Genomic DNA, 25,813 nt, shown 5'->3' on the forward strand with positions numbered 1-25,813 from the left:
TAGAAACGCTCAAACAAAACATGACTTAAGATGACTGTGCATGAACTGAAGTAGTTACACAAATAATACGTGCCAGGCTTATCTATTTAAAAATACTCAAACAGGGATGTCTATAGTGTTGTTGCAGTAGAAGAAAACAGAACATAATGTACTACAAGAAAATCGCTTGCTTGTAACAGCGAGTAGTCAGTTGAGCTTCCGGTATCGCGAGAAAGCCCGAGAATATGGAAACAAGACAACAAAAATAAATTTGTGGACAACAAGCCAGAGTGCATGATGGCGGCGTCGCTGCTACGCCGGGACAAGAGAGCTACTGCCGCCCACTTGAAGGCAGACTTAAACCGGACTGACAACAGCTCGGGACTCCGACAACTTCAGGACCTGCTCGACGCCGTGCTGAATCCCGAAAAACCAGCTGCGGACACAGAAGCCCTGGACTGGTGTAAATGTCTGATCGCGGGAGGCGAAGGTTTCGAGGAGTTCTGTAAAACCGTCCGCTCCTATGACAACGCGACTCTGTGCGGACTGGTTTGGACGGCTAATTTCGTGGCATACCGATGTCGGACCTGCGGCATTTCTCCGTGCATGTCACTGTGTGCTGAGTGTTTTAATAATGGAGACCATACGGGCCATGATTTCAACATGTTCAGGAGTCAGGCTGGTGGGGCCTGTGACTGTGGAGACAGTAATGTCATGCGAGACAGTGGGTAAGTCTTAGCTGCTCATGCTAATTGGCTAGCAGGAATCGTTCTGACAGGTGTTGCTGTGAAGTGAGCCAACCTAGCTGATAAAATTTTCCTATCAGGGCATTCTGTGTCACTGTTTTGTGCTGTTATGTTGGAGATTTTATGAATTATTTCCAGTCTGTTGTGTCGAAGCTCCCTAAACTAGGCAGGTAACTTTTACTGCTTAAAAATGGTTCGAATATTATTTAGCAATAGCTAGTCTGTTTATCTCTTTATTACCAAATGGTTACTGCCTAGATATAACAAACGGGCGACTAAACTACTTCTTCTGTCAAACTAGGAACTGCTTTTAAGTAAATGTGGTAAATCAGTGATAGTGGTCAATGTAATCGCTCAATGATAAAACTGTGACTGTCATTGTTAATTGGACCTTACCTCAGACAAAATTTATATTAGAAAGATTGTACCAAAGAAAATGGTTTGCCAAAAAAGAGGATAAAAAAAATCCCAATATTAAAATGACCGGTGTAGCTATAATTTTAATAAAACGTATTTCAAATGCAGACAGATTATTTAGAAAAAAATACCATTGTTTCTATAATGTATCTCAAAACCTTATAACAAAATTTTTTAGCATGTGGTTAATTGAAATATATTAACAGATTTTTACTGGAAAAATTTCTGTAAACAAAAAGTTCTATTTTTACAATAAGTTTTTGCATTTATTGCAATTCTCAAAATTAAATGTAGACACTTTAAATAATTACATATAAATTTACCTTTGTTGTGTATTTTACAGATAGTAAATCATGTGTATTAAAAATATAAAATGCATGAGATTGAACCAAAAACGAAACAAAACTGGCTTAATCATTGTCACAGCAATAATTGGCACAATAAAAGCAACTTGTTTCGATTACATGCTTTACTTAAAAAGTATTTATAGAAACTGAAACATTCCCTTCTAACTTACAAATGACTTGTATTTACTACTGTCATGTATAAATATATCTGTCTTTAATTTTCATTCATTTAGACATTAACAGCTACATGATAAGTGTTATTAAAATAGGACATAATAAAAATGACTTGGTTGGCAACACAAAGTCAGCACATGACATACGCATGACAGAATTACCTTGTTAGACGAAAAGTGTTGTAGGTTTCTTTCAGACAGTTCACTGTCAGTGCATAGCAACAGGTGGAGGAGGGGGCTTGCTGTGCTACTGTGTGCTTGGACCATCTTAAACTCAGGTCACTCTGGCACTTTCTTGGAATTTTTGATAAAATGACAGAACTCTAGGAATATGATTTAAAAATATAGTGCCTTTGAAAGTGTACTTTTGAGGAAATATCGAGATGCCTTGATGCCACTAACTGTCTTTGAGATTATATCTGCTGCCCATCTGTAGTGATAAATTTGTAGTGATGCCTTCATAAAGCAGATATAGTTCTGCTTGTAAAATATAGCATTCCTCTTCATTTGGGTGTATATAATTAAGCGGTTACAGGGTTTCCTTGTATTATTATTATTATTATTATTATTTTCCTAGAAACGTAAACAAGCAACGCTTAGCCTGGCGGCGGGGCTAGTAAAGCATGGCGGGCCGCCAGGCTTATAATACATTGGGGGAAACCCTGTTTATCTCTAAAGAAATTTCCTGGTGAGTGACTTGCTTATGTCATGACAGTCTTAAGCAACTTAAGGAAAGTATGTCCTAATCTTTGTTTACTATGGGTCAAATTGTACCGGGCAAGAAATACAAAAAAACAAATCTTTTTTTAGTAGAGTACAAACTTTAAGCAAACCGATTTTTACATTTTGCAAGATTTTTTTTTTTTATCCGTCTAATTTTTGGAGTCTTGGGGAATGTTAGTATACATCTAAAAAATTTGGTGATTAATCAGAATCATCCAGATTTCCTATGATTGCCTTGGATCGGACGGTTCAAATACTTGAAAATATGATTTTTGTTTTTGCTTATTTACCAAGTTGCTTAAAATGAAGAATTCCAACTATTTTTATCTTATAAAAGCATCAGCTATTCATATACTTTGATGAATTTTTATTAGGGTTAATGAAAATGAGATTAGGATTTATTTTAAACTTGATGCATTCTTTAATGTACAAATGATGATAATTTTGTTACCTTTTTTTGCTTCAGAACTGCTTACTCTATTAAAGTACCTGTAGCACATTTTGTCTCATGCATTATTGTTCTAGGGAGATAAATCAGAATCTGTAAGTTGAGCCTCAAAGACAAACACAATTTGGTATCAGGAGGGGAAAAAGTGAGATAGGAGCATCTCTAGGTATTACTAGAGCGAAACGATACCTAATGCAAGGCAACACCATATTGAGCTAACAAGAATGAGACAGGACGAGATTTTAATATTAAAAAAAAAAAAAAATCTATCAATCAAGTGGAATGGATTCTTTTACGAAGCTTTGGAAACGGCGCTGGGTGAAGTAATATTTTATTGTAAATCTGGACGGGCAGTGGTGTCCAAATGAATATTTTTCAAACGTGAGGGGATTATGTTCCCTTCACATATAATCATGCTGATGTCTCATTCATCTTTTTTTTTTGTCTTTCTTTTCCAGTCAAAATTTTATAGAAGAAGCCTTAGAAACTCTAATATGTAATAATCCCAATTTTAGGTTGGGAAGTCTTTAATACATACAGACGTTCCATATTGGCTCTTAAATTTATGGATTTTTCTTTATTCATGTATCTTTCTTGAATTACTCATCTATTAGAAGCCAGGATTAACTTTTGTCCTTGACTTGACAGCGTATAAATACATTTAAGTTTAACGTCCCCAGTTTAGGGAATTAAAACCAAATCATTTCTGCAGCAGTATTCAGTACCAGCTGCTTTGTCAGAAGAGTCTATATTTCATTTTACAAGGTTTTGTTTGAAAAATATGTATCTCATATTTAACTTATTGAATAAGATATGCATACTTTAAGTGAAGTAATTATATTTTCATTAATATGTAAATGTGCATTCATGTTCTTTAAAAGGTCTTAAATGTAAGTTATTTGTACTTATTAAAACCTTTGGCTGTTATGGCACTGGACTTCATAGTTAAAATAAAATACATGCTAATATGAATGAGTGCAAGTCTGATTAGGTAAATATAATTTCATCCATGAACCGCAGCTAAGTTAGCAACATAAATGACAGAAAACATTTAATTGGTAATTAGTTGATTATTCAGCAGTTTTTGGACAAAAGGAAGCATCTTATTAATCGTTCAAAGTTATGTGGTTGGGTAACAACTTCAAATTCATTCACACTGTTGGCATATTTGTTCAGAATCATTTTAATTACAGTGGCTTTCAATAATCAAGAGATAAAAAAACAAATGTGCAAACATGAAAGAATGACTGTGAAAAATGCTTCTTTTGTGCCAATGTTTTTTGTTTTTTTGTTTTTTTAGCTTATGTGTCATTTATTTATCTTTGTACTTTTCTTCACTGACAGGTTTTGCAGACGGCATAGGTTAAGAACCGGGGAAAATGTTCCCTCCATACCCCGAGATCTTCTCCTGATGTCCGAGATGGTTCTGCCTCGCTTCATCCTGTGCATCATTCAGTATCTGAGAGATGGATACATTGAACCAGGTGAAAACAGTTTTACCTTGAGCAAACTATTGGCATATGGGAAACCTTTCTTAGCTTTCAGATTTAACACGTCTGAAGTTATTAATTTATTCAGAATAACTTCATCTAATATTCTAATTTTAATTGGCTCTTAATATCACATGATTGTTGAAATTGTCTTCCTTCTATCTGGCTCTGCTGCTGTCTAGCTGTGGACACTTTTGTAAATTACATTTATGAGTTTTTATCCTGGTTAAATAAATAAAAAAGAAAAAAAGAAAAACGTCTTCCACTTTATAAAAGCTGTGTTTCTCTGGTTGAAAAATAATTACAAAACAGCGTTCATTATGCATACGTAATCTGGGCATTACACAATCGTGGTTCGGAAAGCGCTGGATCTTGTGACTTATGCTGCTTATCTCTGTTTGCCAGACACGTCAGCGGAGAGGGATCTCCAGAAGGTTCTTCAGCAGCTGGAGCCTCAGATCACGTTTTTGGAGGAGCTCACAAAGATGGGAGGAGCAATGAGGACAGTACTGACAAAGATCTTGACCAATCAGCAAACGTACAAGGAGCTCAGCATGGGTAACCGATTTGGCTTTAAGCATAGTGGATCTTTAGATGCCATGCTCCCTTCATTTAACTTTTTTTTTGTCAGTTTCTCAAGCAAATAATTCATTTGAACTTATGTGATTCACTGATGTTAAACGGTAAAGCTCCTGAAACTTTCAGCTGAGTGATTTTGTGCTCTAAAACTCCTCTACCCCCACAAAAATATACACGATTAAAATGCCTACCATTTAATATAGATGTTTGTTTTTTTTAATTTGTCCATTACATTATCAGTTACTGTTTTTAACTTGCTGTTTCAGGCAAAGAAGACAACTTGTATGCTAAAAAGAACTACGACAAATATTTGTCAGCACTGAAGAATTCAGATCTGGTGTCTGTGGAGGAGAAAAACCAAAGTGCTGCTGCTGACATTGCTGTTGGTGCTGAAGGAGGTGCTGGGGCGATGGTCCTGCTGGGTACGGTTATATTTATGTATTTGTTAACCATCTAGAAATAATTTGGAAGTTTATAATGTAATGGTGTGATTTTTTTGATTTATGTGAAGAGGGGTGAGAGGAATGTTGGGGAAAAACAGCTGGGGAATCATAGTGTCTTTGGCTCATTTGTTGAAGTGATGCTAAACTCCTGCTGCCTTTGTTTTTTTATTTTCCTATAGTTTCACATGAAAATTACCTAAAAAAAAAATCAGATTTGTAACTCAAAAGATGCTAACATGAACTGCAGAGAAAATGTTTTTGCTGGGCTTCACTGAGCAGCAAGTACGTAGCCTCTGCAGAACCTGAGGAGAAACTTTACTAGCAGAATATAGACTTCCTAGCACAATATTCTGTTTGAGTTCAAATGCATAGGAATTGCCTTTTTTGTTGAGACATTGATATTACTTTTACAGGGTTTCTCTGGGGTACTAAAAATCTTCAATTCAAGCATTTCAATTTTGGGCCTATAAAGTCTTAAAAATGTAGATTTTTTATTTTGTCATGTGTCTTTAATTTAATTACATCTCATTTTGTTTTTATCTGCTGCTTCTATCATTGAAAAACCTTTTTGAAATGTTTTTAATCCATTCATTAAGCTTGAGAAATGTGTTGTAAATAAAAATGTTTTGGTTTTATGATATGAAAAAGCTCCTTGGCCCATGGTGGATGGCAACTAACAGCAGAATGAGATGTTTCCACTATTAAAACTAAGTTTAGCGTTAGCACTATTTAATACCTCAGCTCTAATTCCCAAAGGTTGTTTTTTTCCCCCCTTCTTCTCCTCAGTTTTCTGGTAAAGTTTCATTTTCTTGTTGCTTTTTTGTGGCTAAGAATTTTGACTTTGTTTTCTTAGGAACCACTGCACCAGGAAGCCCAGATGAGTCTGCTAAGGAGGTTCGTATCAGCATGCCTCAGTAGCTATTCCCCACTTACTGTCATCAAGAAAATGAATTATGTTTGTTTACTCCACTAAGGACTTAGTTTGTTTTGGTCTATTTTTCTTTGTGGCTATTCAGTGTGATTTTTTTAGTTCTCTGAACCAAACTAATCTAATTAACCTCCTAATCGGCTTTAAATATCTTGTATTGCTTAACTCTTGCTTCATATTGTTTTTGTTTTCCTTTCTCAGGAGGATCAAGATGGAGGCCAATCTGTTGGCCAGAGGAAGAGGGTTAAACTTAGCAGCAGTACCAAAGGTAAATATCTGGGTGTAAAATAAAATTTCACAGTACGGGAACTAAATTGAATTATTCTTTGTGTTTTTGCCCTCAGATCCATACATTATTGATTCACTAAAGCACAAATGCTTTCTGGAAGAGTTGCTATTTTGGACAATAAAATTTGAATTTCCACAGAAAATGGTCACGTTCTTGTTGAACATGTTGCCAGATCAAGATTACAAGGTATTCGGTTTCCTGCTTTCACTTTTTTTCCAAGGTTTTATCTTCTCTCTGAACTTTACTTCGTGATTGTGTCTTTCCATGTAACGAAATAAACTTCTTACTTGCTCTGCTGTCATTTATAATATAGCTGCAGAAAAACAGGCACTGTCGGAACAAACAGACTGTAAGTGTGATTTACTTTTCCTTGCCAGATCACATTCACAAAGACGTTCGTTCAGCATTACGCCTTCATCATGAAAACCCTGATGAAGAGCCACGAGTCGGACACGATGTCCAACCGCATCGTGCACATTAGCGTGCAGCTGTTCAGCAACGAGGAGCTGGCCCGACACATGACAGAGGAGTGCCAGCTGCTGGACATCATGGTCACGGTGCTCCTCTACATGATGGAAAGTTGCCTTATCAAAAGTGAACTTCAGGGTAGGTTAACCAAATCTACCACTTGGCGTCAAGTTGATTTCACACGTTTTGATAGTACGACGATTGGCACAGGTACTCAGCGTTGATAACAATTCTTTTTGACATGACTGACAATTTTTAATTGCACAATACTTTATTAATCCCAAATGGAATCATATTGTTGGTTTATTGTTGTGTTATTGGATAAATAAAAACTGTTTGAACTTTTAAAATGTAGCAAAAACAAAGAAGAGGCTGAAGTGTCTTAGTAGAAATGCTCGTGTAAGAAAATTTACACTAAAATTGAAGACTAACGTAGGTCACATGATGTAAATGATTTTATTTAAAACAAAATCCAACAGCTATTTGTGGTGTTCAAACTGTTAATAAATAACTGTTTTTAAAGGGGTCCCAGATTTTAGTTGCAAACTCTACAGCCCACAAATACTGGGGATCCAATGTTTACTCTACTACATTACCCAGCATTTATTTCACTCCAAATAGTCCTTAGTGATGTGAATATTGGAAACACTGATACTATAATAACGATTATATCTACAACATATATTGTGAAGCTCTAGTTTTTTGGCCTTTAAGCTCTTCTAGCCTGTTCCTCTCTTGTACTCTCTGGATCTAGTGTTTTATAACAGGCATTGCTTGAATTTTATAGAATTCCTGGTGCAGGCAGCTGTATTTCTCATTTTCTGCATGCATCACAACAGATTTGACATCCAAATCGTTGCACAGAATGCCTTAGAAATTTGTGATCTTAATTGAGGGAAAAATTGAGAGCAGCACAAAGGTCTAACAACTGGAGCTATTACAGCAGCTAACAAAGCTCCTTCATTTACATTTAAGACAAACAACACAGTTTTGAAGAAAAATATGCAGCAGATGTTTATTTGACTGAGTTTATTTGATCTCTGTGGTGTTGACGTATCCTGAAGGTGACTTCAGCTTAAGACATCTAGGTGTACTTGTGGGATTTGCATTGTTTGACTTTTTCTGTTTGTTTTGAACAATTAAATACATTCTACTAAAAGAAACCATATAATTGAAATGTTTTTGTCTTTTTTTTCCCTTTAGACGAAGAGAACAATCGCCATGTTGTGGTAAACTGCAGTGAAGCACTATTAAAGAACAACACTTACTGGCCCCTAGTTAGTGACTTTATCAACATCCTCTCACACCAAAGTGTAGCGAAAAAGTTCCTGGAAGACCATTCCTTGTTGATGCTCTGGATGAGCTTTGTTTCATTTTTTCAAGGTAAGTTTTTATTTATTTATTTATGGAATTTAATGGCATCTCTCATCTCTATGACCTGAATGTAATCGATCAGCTGTTTATGTCGCTGTCTTAAACTTGTTTCCCTTCACACTGCACGTCCTTTACTTTTACTTAAGAACCAGACCTAACCCGACGCTTGAATTTAAAGAACGCTGTGGGATTTGGTGGTTATAGTCTGATTTTCATTTACTTTTGTCATCTTGGTTTCCACTAAAATTAATGAGTTTTAGAAAAAATAATGTGTAAGAGGAATTTCAGTCTGTGCTCCCCACTTTGCTATATGTAGTCGGTTAGGACCCTAAAAATAACATTCACCTTTGCACAGTGGACCTAAATATCCTCTTGCTGACAGCTTGAACATACTGTCACTATTAGGTTTTGCCCATGCTCTGCTCTCGCTATAAAAATGTTTAATAAAGATTTGCAGCGTAGATATTTCTGCTGAACAAATACCTGCAAATATGTTTTAATGACCAAGAGCAGTGAAAGTTAAAACTGCAGAACAAGACTATGCTACTTTTTTATTTTTCACCTTTTGGTTAGAGCATTGATTTAAATTTTGACATGTTTCTTTCTAAGGTATGAACCTGAATAAGCGGGAACTGAACGAGCACGTGGAGTTTGAGTCTCAGACATACTATGCAGCATTTGCAGCAGAACTCGAGGCCTGTGCACAGCCATTGTGGGGTCTCTTGACACACTGCAAAGTCAAAGTAAGTCCATGAAGCTTACTTCGCAGCTTTTTTTGCTTGGCTTCATGCTTTCACGTTTGAAGGCCCGTTGGAGCTTTGGACATACTATGCCTACATTTCTTACAGCCTCTTGCAAAATTATTAATTTTATTAGAACATTTTTGGTACTTAAAAGAACGATGGTGAGCATCCAGAATGCCAGAGTTATAGCAAATGTATGGGTGGTTGATTTAGTAGAATAGCCAGAGAAACAGAGAACCAGTGCTCACAGTATCTATTTTCCCCGTTTAATTTGGGCAGTCTGTATGCTCCTTGGGTAAAATTTGTTGTCAGCATACTTGCAGAGGAAGAACTATCAAGCATACGGATATGCAAGCCAGGAAGAAAAACCAGCCTGACCAGCCAAGAGGTGAACAGGCAATCAGCCAAAAAGGAAACATCTGTGTGTAGATGAACAAGTTGGAATACAAACAGGAAAAGCAAAAATCACCCAACATTCATTATTTAAAAAAAATACAAGTTATTTAAAGAAAATACACACACACACACAAAACTTATTCATCATAGAATCCATCAAGAAAGGGAAAGGCCTGCATGTGATAAATCCACAAAAAGCAGCACATAATTGTGATGTAGAAGTAAAAGGTACATAATCTTGAACATCTGCTTTCAGTCCCGAGTTCATACATTAATGCTGTAGAGCACCTCTTTCGCTTGAGCCTTGTCAGTGTTTGGTGCCTCCATCAGCCTTTCTTCCAGGATTGTGGTATTTAGATTGATCTGTCTTCCCATCACCTCTGACCAGCTTCCCTGTCACAGGGAAGCATCTCCACAACATGACGCTGCCAGCACCGTGTGTCATGGTGGGAGTTTTCTTTGCTTGGACTTCGGCATTGTTTTCTTTTTCTGCCAAAATTCATATCTGGCATATTTTGGGCCAAAAGAAACTCAGTTTCAGTCTCATGTACTAAAATGGACAAAACAAACTGTGATTAGGACTAACAGTTGCCACCTGAGCTGTTGATCTGTGCAGGTTCTCCAGAGGTACCATGGGCCTCTTTACCAACTCCTATAATTAACTCTCTATTTCCCAGTACCCGTGTCTTGTGGTTTGTGGTTATGCCATCCTCTCTCCATTTCCAGATGATTAGTCAAGCAGAGCTGTGTGAGGCTTCAAAGCTTGAGAGATTGTTTGGTGTAAACTTCTCCCCAACTTTATCCCTGACCTGTCTGCTGTATTCCTTGGTCTTCATGATGCTGTCTGTTCAATATATTCTCTAGCAAAGCTTTTGATTCTTGACTGACACTGTGACTTCTGAAGGCAGGTGCTTGGATTAGATTTTATTACACGGCTTTTAAGAGTAAAGTGAACTGAATATGAATGCATTCTGCACTTTTTTTTTTGTGGAAGATATTTTTAAAAATATGTAATTTCCTTCAGTTTCATGATTAGATGCTACATTGCATTGGTTTATCTCACACAATCTCAGTATAATCTATTGAAAATTGTGGTGGAAGCATGACTAAGGTGTTCAATCCATAATGCATGATTCAGAATGGATTTTAATTTGTTATACTTGGTTAACAGGAGACCCAGGAATATACAAAAACTGTTGTTCGCTATTGTTTGGAAACACTGCAGATCTGGTTTGATGCCATTGGCTTCATTGATGAGGTGAGTTTCACTGTCACATTTTTGCTTTTGCAGACAAGTTTCCTTCTAAGTTTTTTTTTTTTTTTAAATATTTCTTTCCTCATTCTTCACTGCACGTCTTTCCCAGCCTGCTCCGAATCAAGTGACGTTTCACCTGCCGCTCCACCGCTACTACGCCATGTTCCTCAGCAGGGTATGGCGGAGCTTTTTCCCTTCTAACGGCGAGTCTGTGATTTAGTTCTGCGCTGTGGCGCTAACTATTCGGTTGCAAATCCGCAGGCTGTGAAATGTCAAGGGTTGGATTTGGACAGCCTCCTGCCTGACCAGGAAATGCTGATGAAGATTATGGTGCATCCACTCCAAATTCAGGTATGATAATGGAAAACCACAGATACACTTCTTTTTACTTCTTTTTTTTACCCGTCTACATCCAAAGTTAAAAAGTACTAATGTGTTGCTCAAAACATTTTTTGTTTACTCAAGGCGTGCCTGTCTGAGATCCACAGCAACATGTGGGTCAGGAATGGTCTGCAGATTAAAGGACAAGCTATGACTTATGTGCAGTCACACTTCTGCAACTCCATGATAGACCCAGACATCTATCTCCTTCAGGTTGGAAGCAAAGCCTCACAGTAACTATGTATATATTTTTCCTTCCGTTTTTAAATTATTTTTTGTGTGCTTATTATTATAGGTTTGTGCATCAAGACTGGATCCTGACTACTTCATTTCAAGTGTTTTTGAGAGGTGAATTGCCTCCCCTCTCCCCTATTTCTATCGTGCGAACAGTATTTTCATTAGTTTTTAAACTTTCCGGAATGTGGAATCACCTCATCTTCTCTGGTACAGATTTAAAGTGGTCGACCTCTTGACGATGGCTTCTCAGCACCAGAATGCCGTGTTAGATTCTGAGCAGGAGAGGCCGATGCTGGAAGGAGCGTTGACGTTTCTGGTCATACTGACGAGCCTTCGCATTCATCTGGGTAAGCAGTGGAAAACAGGATTCCTCCTTTCTGCTGGTGACATGAGAGTAACAATGAGTTACAGTGTGCTTAAATTAGATTTTAAATCTAAATATATGCTTTAATTAGCTATTTTTAAGGAATTAAGGGGCAGCATCTCACACTTTTTTTTTTTACACTTTATATTTGTTATTTTATTGCACAAACTAAAAAAGGGAGTCTTACCTTATTTTAATGACTGTCATAAATGATATGATCTTGTAAAATTAACGATTTTTTTCTGACAGGCTTTGTGTAACTTTAATCACCTTCTCTCCTGCTGATGTTTTCTAACAGGAATGACGGATGATGAGATTCTTCGGTCCGAGATGGTCTCCCAGTTGTGCATGAACGACCGAACCCACAGTGCACTGTTAGATCTTGTATCCTTCAGTACTTCACAAATACGCTAAAGACCATTATATTATCCATAAGTATTTTTGGTTTTCCCTTAAGACTTTTCTTCTAGATTCCAGAAAATCCCAACCCAAAGAGCGGCATTGTTCCAGGTAGCTGCAGTTTTGAGGACGTGCTCTCTGCTGTGGCTGATTTCAAAGCGCCTGTGTTTGAGCCCGGAGGCTCCATGCAGCAGGGCATGTACACACCTAAAGGTAAGAGGGTTGAGTTGATGAAAATGTGCAAAGGAGAAACAGACAATGGTATCAGGTGCTGTGTGTCTGTATATGGCACAGAGGTTTTTGGAATAAAATCCAAACTGCATAAACAGAGCCATGGCAACAAGAGAAAATAGGCAAGTTATTAAAAAATATAGCATATGTACAATTTTCTGCATTTCCAAGTTTTCTTTGCAGAAGTTTTGTAGACGCTCAGAGCTTTCTAAAATAACTCCTTAGACATCTATGATGGCACCCAGACCATGGATTTTATCTCTATTGCAGAATAACATTTTGGATGCTTTACAGTGATGGATTGTTGTTTTGTTTTTGGAATCAATACGAAGGTTCTCTTCTGTTGTCTAAACAGGTTATCAGGAGAAGAGGCTGTTAAACAAATGGAGAGATTTTGGAAGCGAGGACTTCCACCTAACAGAAAAAAAATACTGCAAATCATTACATCATAAAATGTAATGACTAAATCATTACATTTTATGAACAAATCACAATATAAAATTGAAATGTATATTAGACATATGTCTTGCAGCTGAAGGAGGAACAGCTTACCCTAGTTCAACTTGGAGGTGAAGAAAAGTAAGGTAAAAATAAAAGTGAGAAAATCTCCTGGTCCTTAGGTTTGAAGTAATCCAGTTATGATGCAAAATACCCCCGTCCGACCCCAAGGACATTAGCAGTATTCTACAACGACTTCAGTTTTTAGAAACAAAGATTCAACGGCTAGAGGTGAATCTTACATAAAGAACAGGGATTTTTTTGTTTCAGTCAGAAACTTCTCATCAGAGAGGTCAGAGGTCACATGTGGGGTACCCCAAGGTTCAATCCTAGGACCCCTTCTTTTAAATATTTATATGCTCCCACTGGCTCAGGTTATAACAGGAAATAAGATTAGCTACCATAACTACGCGGATGATACACAGCTCTACATCGCGATGTCACCAGGTGACTCTGAACCCATCCAATCACTGAATAGATTCTTAGAACAGATAAATGTGTGGATGTGCCAAAACTTTCTCCAGCTGAACAGAAACAAAACTGAAGTTATTATCTTTGGACCTAAAGAGGAGCAAACTAGAATCAATGCTCAGTTTCAGTTATTACAACTGAAAACCAGCGATCAGGCCCGAAACCTGGGAGTAGTGATGGACTCTGACCTGAACTTTCAGAGCCACAATAAGAGAGTCACAAAGTCGGCCTTCTATCTCCAGGATTAGAGGACTAATGTCTCAGCACAATCTAGAGAAACTCATCCATACGTTTATCTTTAGCCGCATTGATTACTGCAACAGCGTCTTCACAGGTCTGACTAATAAATCAATCAAACAGCTGCAGCTGATCCAGATGCTGCTGCTGGTGTTCTCACTAAAACCAGGAAGATAGAGCACATAACACCAGTTTTAAAGTCCCTACACTCAAAGAGCTACAGGGAGCTGTTTGAGCTCCCTGTAGCTCAAAGAATAGACTTTAAAATACTGTTGTTAGTTTATAAATCACTGAGTGTTTTTGACTAAAGTCCCAGAGTGTTAGAGCCCCAGTTAAACGACGTTTAACTGAAGTCCTAAAAGGGCTGCGGGTTTTAATGTTTTTATCTTTTTTAATCTTTTTCAAAATCTCTTTGAAAAAGAGATTTTTTTACTCACTGTTTATTCAATGTCACATGCTGTTTTTATTTTAATTATGTAAAGCACTTTCAAATGCCTTGCTGCTGAAATGTGCTATACAAATAAAATTTGATTGATTGATTAGAGATTAAAAAAAAATTACTTTTAACCTATGCTTTATGTTTGACATATCTTAGACTAAATAATTGATTTGTTTACTTGTAGTTCTTCAGTAATGATAAATATGATTGGAGATGATTAGAGAACAATCTTAAGTCTGAAACTTGAGGTTTTGTGTGACAAGAGTCACCACTTGGGGGCAGATTTTCACCATTTTTAAAGGACAGATGAAAACTGGGAGCAAAGGATTCAATGTCACTTTGTAGCAAAGCTTTTCCCTCTCTGTCTTCTTTCGTTCCCTCTAAATAGCTGAGGTGTGGGAGAAGGAGTTTGACACCATCATGGTCGTCCTCAGAACAGTCTATCGCCGTGATGTTCAGTCAGCAATGGACAGATACTCAGCATTGTAAGTCACCATTTCCACTATTTATCCCTAACCATTCATTTATTGTCCACATTAGACTGGGATTAGATTCACCTCTGTCACCTGTATCACGAAAGAACATGATGAGAAAAGTTCAGGATCGGTGACCGCTGCATCTGCTGGAATGGGTTCCAATTAAATGACCAACCTCAACAATCCTTTTTTCTCTCTGAAATGCAATTGAATTGTGAAAATTCATCTTGTTGACTGCGGCTCAGATGCCTTTCAGGTCAACATTGTTTGGAGGTGGAAGAATTAACTAAAGGATAATTTTCTTCAAAAGTTTTCAGAATGTGTGAAAAGGTTGCTAATATGATTTCAAGAAGAGAGGAATAAACTTTTGAAAGTGTTTGGGGCAATTTCCTTCCTTTATGCCAATTTTATGCAAATAAATTAGGTGTTGATAACAGTGACTTTACTTTGTACAGCAAGAAAGAACTCTGGTCACTTTGGGATCTTCTCTAGCATTTTATTAAAACGACCTTCAGATTGTAGTTTTGGTAAACTCTTGTGCTCTTAAACCTTAATGTATCTTGATGCATGTAGGTGACAGAATGAAATAATGGTCTAATAGCCGTATGATTAGCTGGATGGCATTCTAATTAGCACAACCCTCCACAGCTGTTGGTTTTTAATTGTTTTTAATGCGTTTATAATATAATTGAGCTACAACTTTTAAGACAATTGTTAGGTATAAAAATATAAACTAATCAGATTTTTTTTTTTAAAGATTGACCTGCTGTCTGATCTTTTCTTTTGTATTTTAAATGATTGTACTAATTTCAAATAAAAATGTCTTTTCTGTTGTTTATTCTGTGCTTAAGTGCAAACAATAGTGTGATGTATTTCTCCAACATGTGAAACTGTTATTCCCACCTTCAGTGTGATAGCAGCCTCCCGTTACTCATTTACTCCGACTGTGATGGATTACATGTCACACTGACCCAGTTCTTGTTAAAATGATGCAGTCATCACTAAAAGAGTGCTCTTGCATAGACTGAAACCATTTTGTAAATCAATTAGCGGCTGTGAAGGTTTTATTTCAAGTATTTGTTCTTTTTTTTTTTCTTCTAATCTTCTCTTTCTCCTTGTCTTTTGTGACGGCATTATCTAGTTTGAAACAGTATGGCATCCATACTGGAAACCCATGGCCACCTTACAAAGAGAGGACTCCTCTGCATCCTTGTTACAAAGGTTTAATCCGACTGTTGCATTGCAAAACCCTGCACATTGTGATATTCACTCTACTTTACAAGGTGAGCCTGTTTTTCATCTCGGTGTACACTTTGATTTTTCAGTTGATTGGTACGGATTTGTTATAAGGAAAGCCTGAAGTACAGGACCTATAAAACTGCTCCACAAATCGATAGTCAGGCTGTGTAACAAATGCTTTCCATAGTTTTCCAGTAGGAAAACTATTAAACCTGAATATTGTTTTCATTTTATGTTATAGATATGGATGGATCACCAGAACATGTCTGAACATGTGCTGTGCATGGTCCTCTACCTGATTGAGCTTGGCTTGGACAACCAGGTTCAAGACAACAAAGAGGATGAGGTACAATCTGTGCAGCATCAAAACATTATCCTTCATTTGTCTTAGTTCTCATTCTTGTGATCACTGTTTTTGTTCACAAATTCTTCATGCTTCGTCTTCCTTTACCTTCCCGTTCCAGGAGCCCTGCATTGAGGAGCACTGCCATGACAGCTGGTTCCCGGGCACCAATCTGCTTTCCAATCTGCACCACGTCATCAACTTCGTAAGGGTCCGGGTTCCTGAGACGGCGCCCGAAGTGAAGAGGGAGACCCCTCCCAGCACGAGCGCTGAAGCTTCTTCTTATGGCCAGGCAAGTGATGCTGGACGCTTAGACCACATTTACTGCCATACATTGACAATGTTATAAACATGTAGCTGTATGATTTTACAACACTTTACCATACAGTTAATGGTAATTTAAAAACCACTAAACTCTACATCTCTATTCTGTATAAATGTAGAAAACAGCATATCTGAAATGCCAGTAAAACCAGCACCAATTCCCTCTGCTCGAATTTGCAGGGTATCCATCTTTACAACGAAGCTGTGACCTTTAACATGTAGACTATGTAACCCAGACATGTTTTAAGACTCGTCTAGTGTTTCGTTCAGTTAAGGGGCCGGCATTAAGCTGGGCACCGGACATGAGGAGAGCCACGGCAACTGAACATTTCTTTGTGATTTAACCAGGGGGAAGAAAATACTGTTCATGAATAAGGAAGCCTTCCTTCAGCTGTACTCTAGTTCAACTCGTATCTGTATTTCCAGACTGCCGTAGCTCGACAGGTAGCTTCCTCTTTAAACGTATTTTGCTGTGCTCTTGCAGAACTCCAGGCGTCTCTCAGGAAATTGGAGAGAGGTAGCTGTCTGCACCCATTACCATAAAAACAGTCTAATTACTTTAATGGCACTAGCACCAGCTGCTGCATTTGTCTATCTTATCTCTGGTATGGAAGCATCTCTTTGCATGTGTTTGGTGGTTTGTGTTTTCCAAAGGAGCCCTGCCTCGGTGTGTTGAGGCGTGAATATAATGCTGTGCTCCAGCAGTTTCCCTACCTCCCTGTTGACTGCTGAAACTAATTATGTGTGCAATGCAGGTTTTGGTGTAAACGATTTTTAACCGCATGTCAGTATGATTGATGGTGGCTTGACTGGACTTTATGATGTATGTTTATTTAAGAGAGCAGCTCGGGTCCTTTTCTGTCAGCCTAGGTCATGCCAATCCTTCACAGGGCTTGTGTGTTTTACATCAGGGCGATTCTAATTTTTTTTTTTTCCGCTAATATTGTTGTCATGACGAGGTGTAATGTCAGCTGAAATTTTAAAGCGGTCATTTGTTTTGGGTTGCATTGGATCTGTCAGGTTATGGTAATAAGGCTCCAGGCTAATCCATCAAAATCCAAGTGAGCAGTAATAAGGCTGTGTTAGGAAAGCTTGTCTGTACCAAAATAGTTCTACAGTGCACGTAAAATTTGATGCTTTCTCTTGCTTTGCTGTGAAGATCTTTGATATATTTCAAGCTCTTAAGTCAAGTTACAGCATAATAATCTTTTAATGGAAAAGGTAGAATTTGCTTGATTGGTGTAGAGATCGTCTTCCCTTGAGGTTTTTGTTTACACTGCCAATGCCTGATGACCACCCCGAGACCAAAGTATTTCATAAGAGAATGTTTTGAAATGTGTAACATCATTAAAAAAAAAAATAAAAAAAAAAACAACCACGATTTTCATTGGTTTCTTCAGAACCTACGAGAAGCTCAGGTGTTCAGCCTGGTGGCGGAGCGCAGGAGAAAGTTCCAGGAAATAATCAACAGAAGCAACACGGAAGCAGCTCAGGTCGTCAGGCCCAAGAGCTCCTCGACCCGCTGGGTCTCACCAGGCACGGCCCCCCAGCTGGTGACCGAGATCCTGGAGATCCGAGAGAGCATGCTTTCCCTCCTCGTCAAGCTGCACCAGAAGATGTCGTCCAAGCAGAACTCCCTGTCGGCCTCCTGGCTGGAGGACCCGGACACAAGCCATCACGCTCACGGAGACGGCATTACAGCCATCGAGCGGATCCTCACCAAGGCGGCCGCACGCAGCTGCCAAATCAAGCGTAACATCCAGGACATTTGTGGAAAGGTGTGTCCTCCAGTGCCGCCAAAGAAGAACAGTCCGTCTGACAAGAAAGCCATGGACAAAGAGGAAAGGTGAAGTCACTGTGTTTTATTTTGCTAAATAAGAATTTCAAATCTATGGGTTAATATTTCATATCAACTCACTCTGATTTTAAATATTGCTCATCATCTTCTTGAGGCGGGGTATTGATGAAAGATGCTCTGCTCAGAGATTTTGCCAATAGATTCCAATCAATGATTATGTAAAGCTTTTGCCTTCATACTTCTCTTAATTAAAAAAAACAAAACAAAAAAAAAACAGTTTTTTTTTCCTTTCTCGCTAAATGTTATTAAAAAAATAATCTCAAGGACATAGAACTTATTTTCTCTTCATCACTGAAGTGTTCAAATAAATACTGCAGGTTATGTGAAATATAGATATTTTTTCATTCCATCTTTTTTTCTACGTCCCTAATTACAAGACAAAAAGACATTTAAAGGTCGCCTATAAAGTATATTCAAAACAAACAGCTTTTTTCAGTTTCAGATTGCAACTATACAAAAACTTTATGAAATCTAACTGTCTCTGTGGATCATAATATCAGTGTATAAAATATCAGAAAGGACTATTTGGTTAGCTTCAAGTCTCCCGCATCCATATTCTGCATAGCAATAATATATTCGGCCAGTTGAATGGACTCTGTTCTACATCAGGTCCTGTAGGCTGTAGGATGTAAGTTGCTTTTAGTGTCAAGGTTTCTAAAATTCTGACATAGTCCTGAGCACTTTGTACGAATGACAAAAGAAAAGAAAAAATCTGAAAAATGTTATTTTGGTTTTCAGGAATAAGACTGTTCTATATTTTCTTGATATTGTGCATAGCTAGTACCAGACATAAACTCAGAGCATCTGCGAGAGAGGAGAGTCTACAGTAAATATTTTAAGCTCTGTTTAGAAGTCAGCATGTCGATGTGCTTAATGTCATAAGCGTTACAAAGCGTTACAAGCGTTATTGTCTTGGCACGATGCGTTCACCGATTGGAGATGCAACGAGATTTTAAACTAAATGTTAAAACATGCAATAAAATTGCGACATCGTTGCATCCTGCAGTCTGTCACCATGTACTGGTTTAAAAAGAATCATTTTAGAATCAGATAAAATATTAAGAGATGAAAAATGGCTTGCATACATGCACAATGATCAGCTAGAAGTCTGACACGGAGTCGTGTAAAGGTGCAGATAAGCGGATGTTGTCTGTACACAATCCAGCTTTGATGATCTCTAATGTGCAGATTGCATGCGCTCAACACAGTCTATCCCGCATGATCATTTATGTTGCAATTAATTGTTTTAACGGAGGTCGTGAAAATATGTTCGTCTGGCTCTTCTGAAAACCAAAATGTTGAATGTTGTAATTTATTCCCCTTGAAATCAGCCTCCAGTCTGTGTGCTCTGTGGTTAATGATGATAGAAACGGCTTTAGCAATCCTCTAACAACCTCCCTTTGGCGCTCGTTTCATCCCACAGAGAAAATGAGAGTTAGATTTTCTCTCTTTTAAACACATTAGATCTGTTTCCAAGCCAACCGTCGGAGAGCAACGTGGTCACTGGCGCTGAAAATCCATACGCCATTATTTAATCTGATAGCTTGCACCCTTTTAGTTATCAGTAGGGAATAATTGAGCTACTACACTTCTGTCAACATTTGATTGTGTCTTCTTATTGGACTTCATTTACAAACTCTCCTCACCTCCTTCAGCTTTAGAGGATTAGCCCACCTTATTTATCACTATAGTGCCATCTTTAACGGTGAAAGCTTGAAAATAATTGGTAATTCTTTTGTGTGCCACAGTATTTCCAACTAGATAGAAATAATTGTAATATTTCCTTCATATTTGTGATGTAACAAACCCTCAGGAGTTAAGTAATTGATGGTTGGTCCGAAACTTTATCAATGCGTTTGTCTTCGATGTAACATATTTTACATGCCTTTTTTTTCTGCAATGTATTATTCAAAACTAAGCATATACTCAGTGACTGAATTATTGTAAATTTACCTTTGAAATGCGTACTAATAACACAAATACAGTGGTAAAATTGGTTTCAAATTCATCCTGTATTTTCTCTGTTTCAGGCGTCAGCGGGCCCGAGAGAGGCAGCAGAAACTTTTAGCTGAGTTTGCTTCAAGGCAGAAGAGTTTCATGGAAACGGCCATGGATGTTGGTGAGTCGGTTTATCTCTGCTTTTAGAGTTGGCGCTTCAAAATGACGGTCCTATGAGGATATTTAACATTGTTAAATATACGTCCTTATTAGTAAGACGTTACTGGAATAATCTTGCACAAATTGAATGAACACATTCTTGTGTTAAAGATACAGAGAGTGAAGTTTCTTCTGCTGAGTCTCTCTGTCTTGGATTCCTGTATCTCTTCCTGGGAGTCAAAATGATTATTGTCCAAAGACTTAAAAATAAATAAATGTACTGCTGTAGCTTTGTGTTAGATAGCAACATTGCAGCAAGTGTCGAGTAGACTGCACTAAGTGCTGAAATATTTGCTAACAAAGAATGCAAAATCACAAAAATACAAATATAAATGGGAAACAGGGAAAACTAGGATGAACACCTAACATTTTGATGAATTTAGTCAAAGGTCTTTTTTCAAAAATATTTTTCATTTTGGCCACCTAGTATATGGAGAGGTTATCTTCCTGTTGTTTTGGCTCATCTGGACGGATGCACCCACTCATATGTCCGGTTAATAAGATTAAGATCCTCTTTATTCATTTTTTGCTCTTTTCCGGCTCTCCACCANAAAAGTATTTATAGAAACTGAAACATTCCCTTCTAACTTACAAATGACTTGTATTTACTACTGTCATGTATAAATATATCTGTCTTTAATTTTCATTCATTTAGACATTAACAGCTACATGATAAATGTTATTAAAATGGGACATAATAAAAATGACTTGGTTGGCAACACAAAGTCAGCACATGACATACGCATGACAGAATTACCTTGTTAGACGAAAAGTGTTGTAGGTTTCTTTCAGACAGTTCACTGTCAGTGCATAGCAACAGGTGGAGGAGGGGGCTTGCTGTGCTACTGTGTGCTTGGACCATCTTAAACTCAGGTCACTCTGGCACTTTCTTGGAATTTTTGATAAAATGACAGAACTCTAGGAATATGATTTAAAAATATAGTGCCTTTGAAAGTTTACTTTTGAAGAAATATCGAGATGCCTTGATGCCACTAACTGTCTTTGAGATTATATCTGCTGCCCATCTGTAGTGATAAATTTGTAGTGATGCCTTCATAAAGCAGATATAGTTCTGCTTGTAAAATATAGCATTCCTCTTCATTTGGGTGTATATAATTAAGCGGTTACAGGGTTTCCTTGTATTATTATTATTATTATTATTATTTTCCTAGAAACGTAAACAAGCAACGCTTAGCCTGGTGGCGGGGCTAGTAAAGCATGGCGGGCCGCCAGGCTTATAATACATTGGGGGAAACCCTGTTTATCTCGAAAGAAATTTCCTGGTGAGTGACTTGCTTATGTCATGACAGTCTTAAGCAACTTAAGGAAAGTATGTCCTAATCTTTGTTTACTATGGGTCAAATTGTACCGGGCAAGAAATACAAAAAAACAAATCTTTTTTTAGTAGAGTACAAACTTTAAGCAAACCGATTTTTACATTTTGCAAGATTTTTTTTTTTTATCCGTCTAATTTTTGGAGTCTTGGGGAATGTTAGTATACATCTAAAAAATTTGGTGATTAATCAGAATCATCCAGATTTCCTATGATTGCCTTGGATCGGACGGTTCAAATACTTGAAAATATGATTTTTGTTTTTGCTTATTTACCAAGTTGCTTAAAATGAAGAATTCCAACTATTTTTATCTTATAAAAGCATCAGCTATTCATATACTTTGATGAATTTTTATTAGGGTTAATGAAAATGAGATTAGGATTTATTTTAAACTTGATGCATTCTTTAATGTACAAATGATGATAATTTTCTTATTCCTTTTTTTGCTTCAGAGCTGCTTACTCTATTAAAGTACCTGTAGCACATTTTGTCTCATGCATTATTGTTCTAGGGAGATAAATCAGAATCTGTAAGTTGGGCCTCAAAGACAAACACAATTTGGTATCAGGAGGGGAAAAAGTGAGATAGGAGCTTCTCTAGGTATTACTAGAGCGAAACGATACCTAATGCAAGGCAACACCATATTGAGCTAACAAGAATGAGACAGGACGAGATTTTAATATTAAAAAAAAAAAAAAATCTATCAATCAAGTGGAATGGATTCTTTTACGAAGCTTTGGAAACGGCGCTGGGTGAAGTAATATTTTATTGTAAATCTGGACGGGCAGTGGTGTCCAAATGAATATTTTTCAAACGTGAGGGGATTATGTTCCCTTCACATATAATCATGCTGATGTCTCATTCATCTTTTTTTTTTGTCTTTCTTTTCCAGTCAAAATCTTATAGAAGTAATTGCAGGGCCTTAGAAACTAATATGTAACAATCCCAATTTTAGGTTGGGAAGTCTTTAATACATACAGACGTTCCATATTGGCTCTTAAATTTATGGATTTTTCTTTATTCATGTATCTTTCTTGAATTACTCATCTATTAGAAGCCAGGATTAACTTTTGTCCTTGACTTGACAGCGTATAAATACATTTAAGTTTAACGTCCCCAGTTTAGGGAATTAAAACCAAATCATTTCTGCAGCAGTATTCAGTACCAGCTGCTTTGTCAGAAGAGTCTATATTTCATTTTACAAGGTTTTGTTTGAAAAATATGTATCTCATATTTAACTTATTGAATAAGATATGCATACTTTAAGTGAAGTAATTATATTTTCATTAATATGTAAATGTGCATTCATGTTCTTTAAAAGGTCTTAAATGTAAGTTATTTGTACTTATTAAAACCTTTGGCTGTTATGGCACTGGACTTCATAGTTAAAATAAAATACATGCTAATATGAATGAGTGCAAGTCTGATTAGGTAAATATAATTTCATCCATGAACCGCAGCTAAGTTAGCAACATAAATGACAGAAAACATTTAATTGGTAATTAGTTGATTATTCAGCAGTTTTTGGACAAAAGGAAGCATCTTATTAATCGTTCAAAGTTATGTGGTTGGGTAACAACTTCAAATTCATTCACACTGTTGGCATATTTGTTCAGAATCATTTTAATTACAGTGGCTTTCAATAATCAAGAGATAAAAAAACAAATGTGCAAACATGAAAGAATGACTGTGAAAAATGCTTCTTTTGTGCCAATGTTTTTTGTTTTTTTGTTTTTTTAGCTTATGTGTCATTTATTTATCTTTGTACTTTTCTTCACTGACAGGTTTTGCAGACGGCATAGGTTAAGAACCGGGGAAAATGTTCCCTCCATACCCCGAGATCTTCTCCTGATGTCCGAGATGGTTCTGCCTCGCTTCATCCTGTGCATCATTCAGTATCTGAGAGATGGATACATTGAACCAGGTGAAAACAGTTTTACCTTGAGCAAACTATTGGCATATGGGAAACCTTTCTTAGCTTTCAGATTTAACACGTCTGAAGTTATTAATTTATTCAGAATAACTTCATCTAATATTCTAATTTTAATTGGCTCTTAATATCACATGATTGTTGAAATTGTCTTCCTTCTATCTGGCTCTGCTGCTGTCTAGCTGTGGACACTTTTGTAAATTACATTTATGAGTTTTTATCCTGGTTAAATAAATAAAAAAGAAAAAAAGAAAAACGTCTTCCACTTTATAAAAGCTGTGTTTCTCTGGTTGAAAAATAATTACAAAACAGCGTTCATTATGCATACGTAATCTGGGCATTACACAATCGTGGTTCGGAAAGCGCTGGATCTTGTGACTTATGCTGCTTATCTCTGTTTGCCAGACACGTCAGCGGAGAGGGATCTCCAGAAGGTTCTTCAGCAGCTGGAGCCTCAGATCACGTTTTTGGAGGAGCTCACAAAGATGGGAGGAGCAATGAGGACAGTACTGACAAAGATCTTGACCAATCAGCAAACGTACAAGGAGCTCAGCATGGGTAACCGATTTGGCTTTAAGCATAGTGGATCTTTAGATGCCATGCTCCCTTCATTTAACTTTTTTTTTGTCAGTTTCTCAAGCAAATAATTCATTTGAACTTATGTGATTCACTGATGTTAAACGGTAAAGCTCCTGAAACTTTCAGCTGAGTGATTTTGTGCTCTAAAACTCCTCTACCCCCACAAAAATATACACGATTAAAATGCCTACCATTTAATATAGATGTTTGTTTTTTTTAATTTGTCCATTACATTATCAGTTACTGTTTTTAACTTGCTGTTTCAGGCAAAGAAGACAACTTGTATGCTAAAAAGAACTACGACAAATATTTGTCAGCACTGAAGAATTCAGATCTGGTGTCTGTGGAGGAGAAAAACCAAAGTGCTGCTGCTGACATTGCTGTTGGTGCTGAAGGAGGTGCTGGGGCGATGGTCCTGCTGGGTACGGTTATATTTATGTATTTGTTAACCATCTAGAAATAATTTGGAAGTTTATAATGTAATGGTGTGATTTTTTTGATTTATGTGAAGAGGGGTGAGAGGAATGTTGGGGAAAAACAGCTGGGGAATCATAGTGTCTTTGGCTCATTTGTTGAAGTGATGCTAAACTCCTGCTGCCTTTGTTTTTTTATTTTCCTATAGTTTCACATGAAAATTACCTAAAAAAAAAATCAGATTTGTAACTCAAAAGATGCTAACATGAACTGCAGAGAAAATGTTTTTGCTGGGCTTCACTGAGCAGCAAGTACGTAGCCTCTGCAGAACCTGAGGAGAAACTTTACTAGCAGAATATAGACTTCCTAGCACAATATTCTGTTTGAGTTCAAATGCATAGGAATTGCCTTTTTTGTTGAGACATTGATATTACTTTTACAGGGTTTCTCTGGGGTACTAAAAATCTTCAATTCAAGCATTTCAATTTTGGGCCTATAAAGTCTTAAAAATGTAGATTTTTTATTTTGTCATGTGTCTTTAATTTAATTACATCTCATTTTGTTTTTATCTGCTGCTTCTATCATTGAAAAACCTTTTTGAAATGTTTTTAATCCATTCATTAAGCTTGAGAAATGTGTTGTAAATAAAAATGTTTTGGTTTTATGATATGAAAAAGCTCCTTGGCCCATGGTGGATGGCAACTAACAGCAGAATGAGATGTTTCCACTATTAAAACTAAGTTTAGCGTTAGCACTATTTAATACCTCAGCTCTAATTCCCAAAGGTTGTTTTTTTCCCCCCTTCTTCTCCTCAGTTTTCTGGTAAAGTTTCATTTTCTTGTTGCTTTTTTGTGGCTAAGAATTTTGACTTTGTTTTCTTAGGAACCACTGCACCAGGAAGCCCAGATGAGTCTGCTAAGGAGGTTCGTATCAGCATGCCTCAGTAGCTATTCCCCACTTACTGTCATCAAGAAAATGAATTATGTTTGTTTACTCCACTAAGGACTTAGTTTGTTTTGGTCTATTTTTCTTTGTGGCTATTCAGTGTGATTTTTTTAGTTCTCTGAACCAAACTAATCTAATTAACCTCCTAATCGGCTTTAA

The 25,813-nt window shown here is 37.1% G+C and overlaps 2 protein-coding genes across 3 annotated transcripts in view; both read left to right on the forward strand.

Annotated features, from left to right (window-relative positions):
- Window positions 1-187: 187 nt before the first annotated feature.
- LOC103134278 (E3 ubiquitin-protein ligase UBR3-like) lies at window positions 188-20,555 on the forward strand. Of its 2 annotated transcripts, XM_007546451.2 has the most exons (25): window positions 188-707; window positions 4,178-4,317; window positions 4,729-4,881; window positions 5,169-5,324; window positions 6,199-6,239; window positions 6,475-6,541; window positions 6,618-6,748; window positions 6,940-7,168; window positions 8,234-8,413; window positions 9,014-9,147; window positions 10,715-10,801; window positions 10,908-10,973; window positions 11,060-11,149; window positions 11,264-11,392; window positions 11,475-11,527; window positions 11,630-11,763; window positions 12,079-12,164; window positions 12,251-12,392; window positions 14,444-14,540; window positions 15,673-15,814; window positions 16,012-16,116; window positions 16,235-16,405; window positions 16,922-16,954; window positions 17,838-18,283; window positions 20,326-20,555. In XM_007546451.2, exons 1-25 carry the CDS (start codon window positions 274-276, stop codon window positions 20,438-20,440), a joined length of 3,561 nt encoding a protein of 1,186 aa, XP_007546513.1. In that variant the 5' UTR covers window positions 188-273; the 3' UTR covers window positions 20,441-20,555. The 2 variants fall into 2 exon arrangements, with proteins under 2 accessions (XP_007546513.1, XP_007546514.1); XM_007546452.2 differs by lacking the exon at window positions 16,922-16,954 and having other exon boundaries at window positions 20,326-20,553.
- Window positions 20,556-23,193: 2,638 nt separating this feature from the next.
- The window catches only part of ubr3 (ubiquitin protein ligase E3 component n-recognin 3), a 36,622-nt gene continuing 34,002 nt past the window's right edge, over window positions 23,194-25,813 (forward strand). Inside the window, exons 1-5 of the mRNA XM_007546621.1 lie at window positions 23,194-23,207; window positions 23,571-23,710; window positions 24,122-24,274; window positions 24,562-24,717; window positions 25,592-25,632. Of these exons, the coding sequence (XP_007546683.1) occupies window positions 23,194-23,207; window positions 23,571-23,710; window positions 24,122-24,274; window positions 24,562-24,717; window positions 25,592-25,632 (504 nt within the window). The remainder of the gene's footprint in view (window positions 23,208-23,570; window positions 23,711-24,121; window positions 24,275-24,561; window positions 24,718-25,591; window positions 25,633-25,813) is intronic.

The sequence above is a fragment of the Poecilia formosa genome, unplaced genomic scaffold, assembly GCF_000485575.1.
Source record: "Poecilia formosa unplaced genomic scaffold, Poecilia_formosa-5.1.2 Scaffold16, whole genome shotgun sequence".
NCBI lineage: Eukaryota > Metazoa > Chordata > Actinopteri > Cyprinodontiformes > Poeciliidae > Poecilia > Poecilia formosa.

What these genes read in the sequence shown, in the direction of transcription:
- LOC103134278 (XM_007546451.2), top strand. Translation starts at nt 274, where the DNA reads ATGATGGCGGCGTCGCTGCTACGCCGGGACAAGAGAGCTACTGCCGCC. An exon ending in AGATGGATACATTGAACCAG is followed by an intron (nt 4,318 to 4,728) that starts GTGAAAACAGTT and finishes TCTGTTTGCCAG; the next exon opens with ACACGTCAGCGGAGAGGGAT. An exon ending in GAGCCTTCGCATTCATCTGG is followed by an intron (nt 11,764 to 12,078) that starts GTAAGCAGTGGA and finishes GTTTTCTAACAG; the next exon opens with GAATGACGGATGATGAGATT.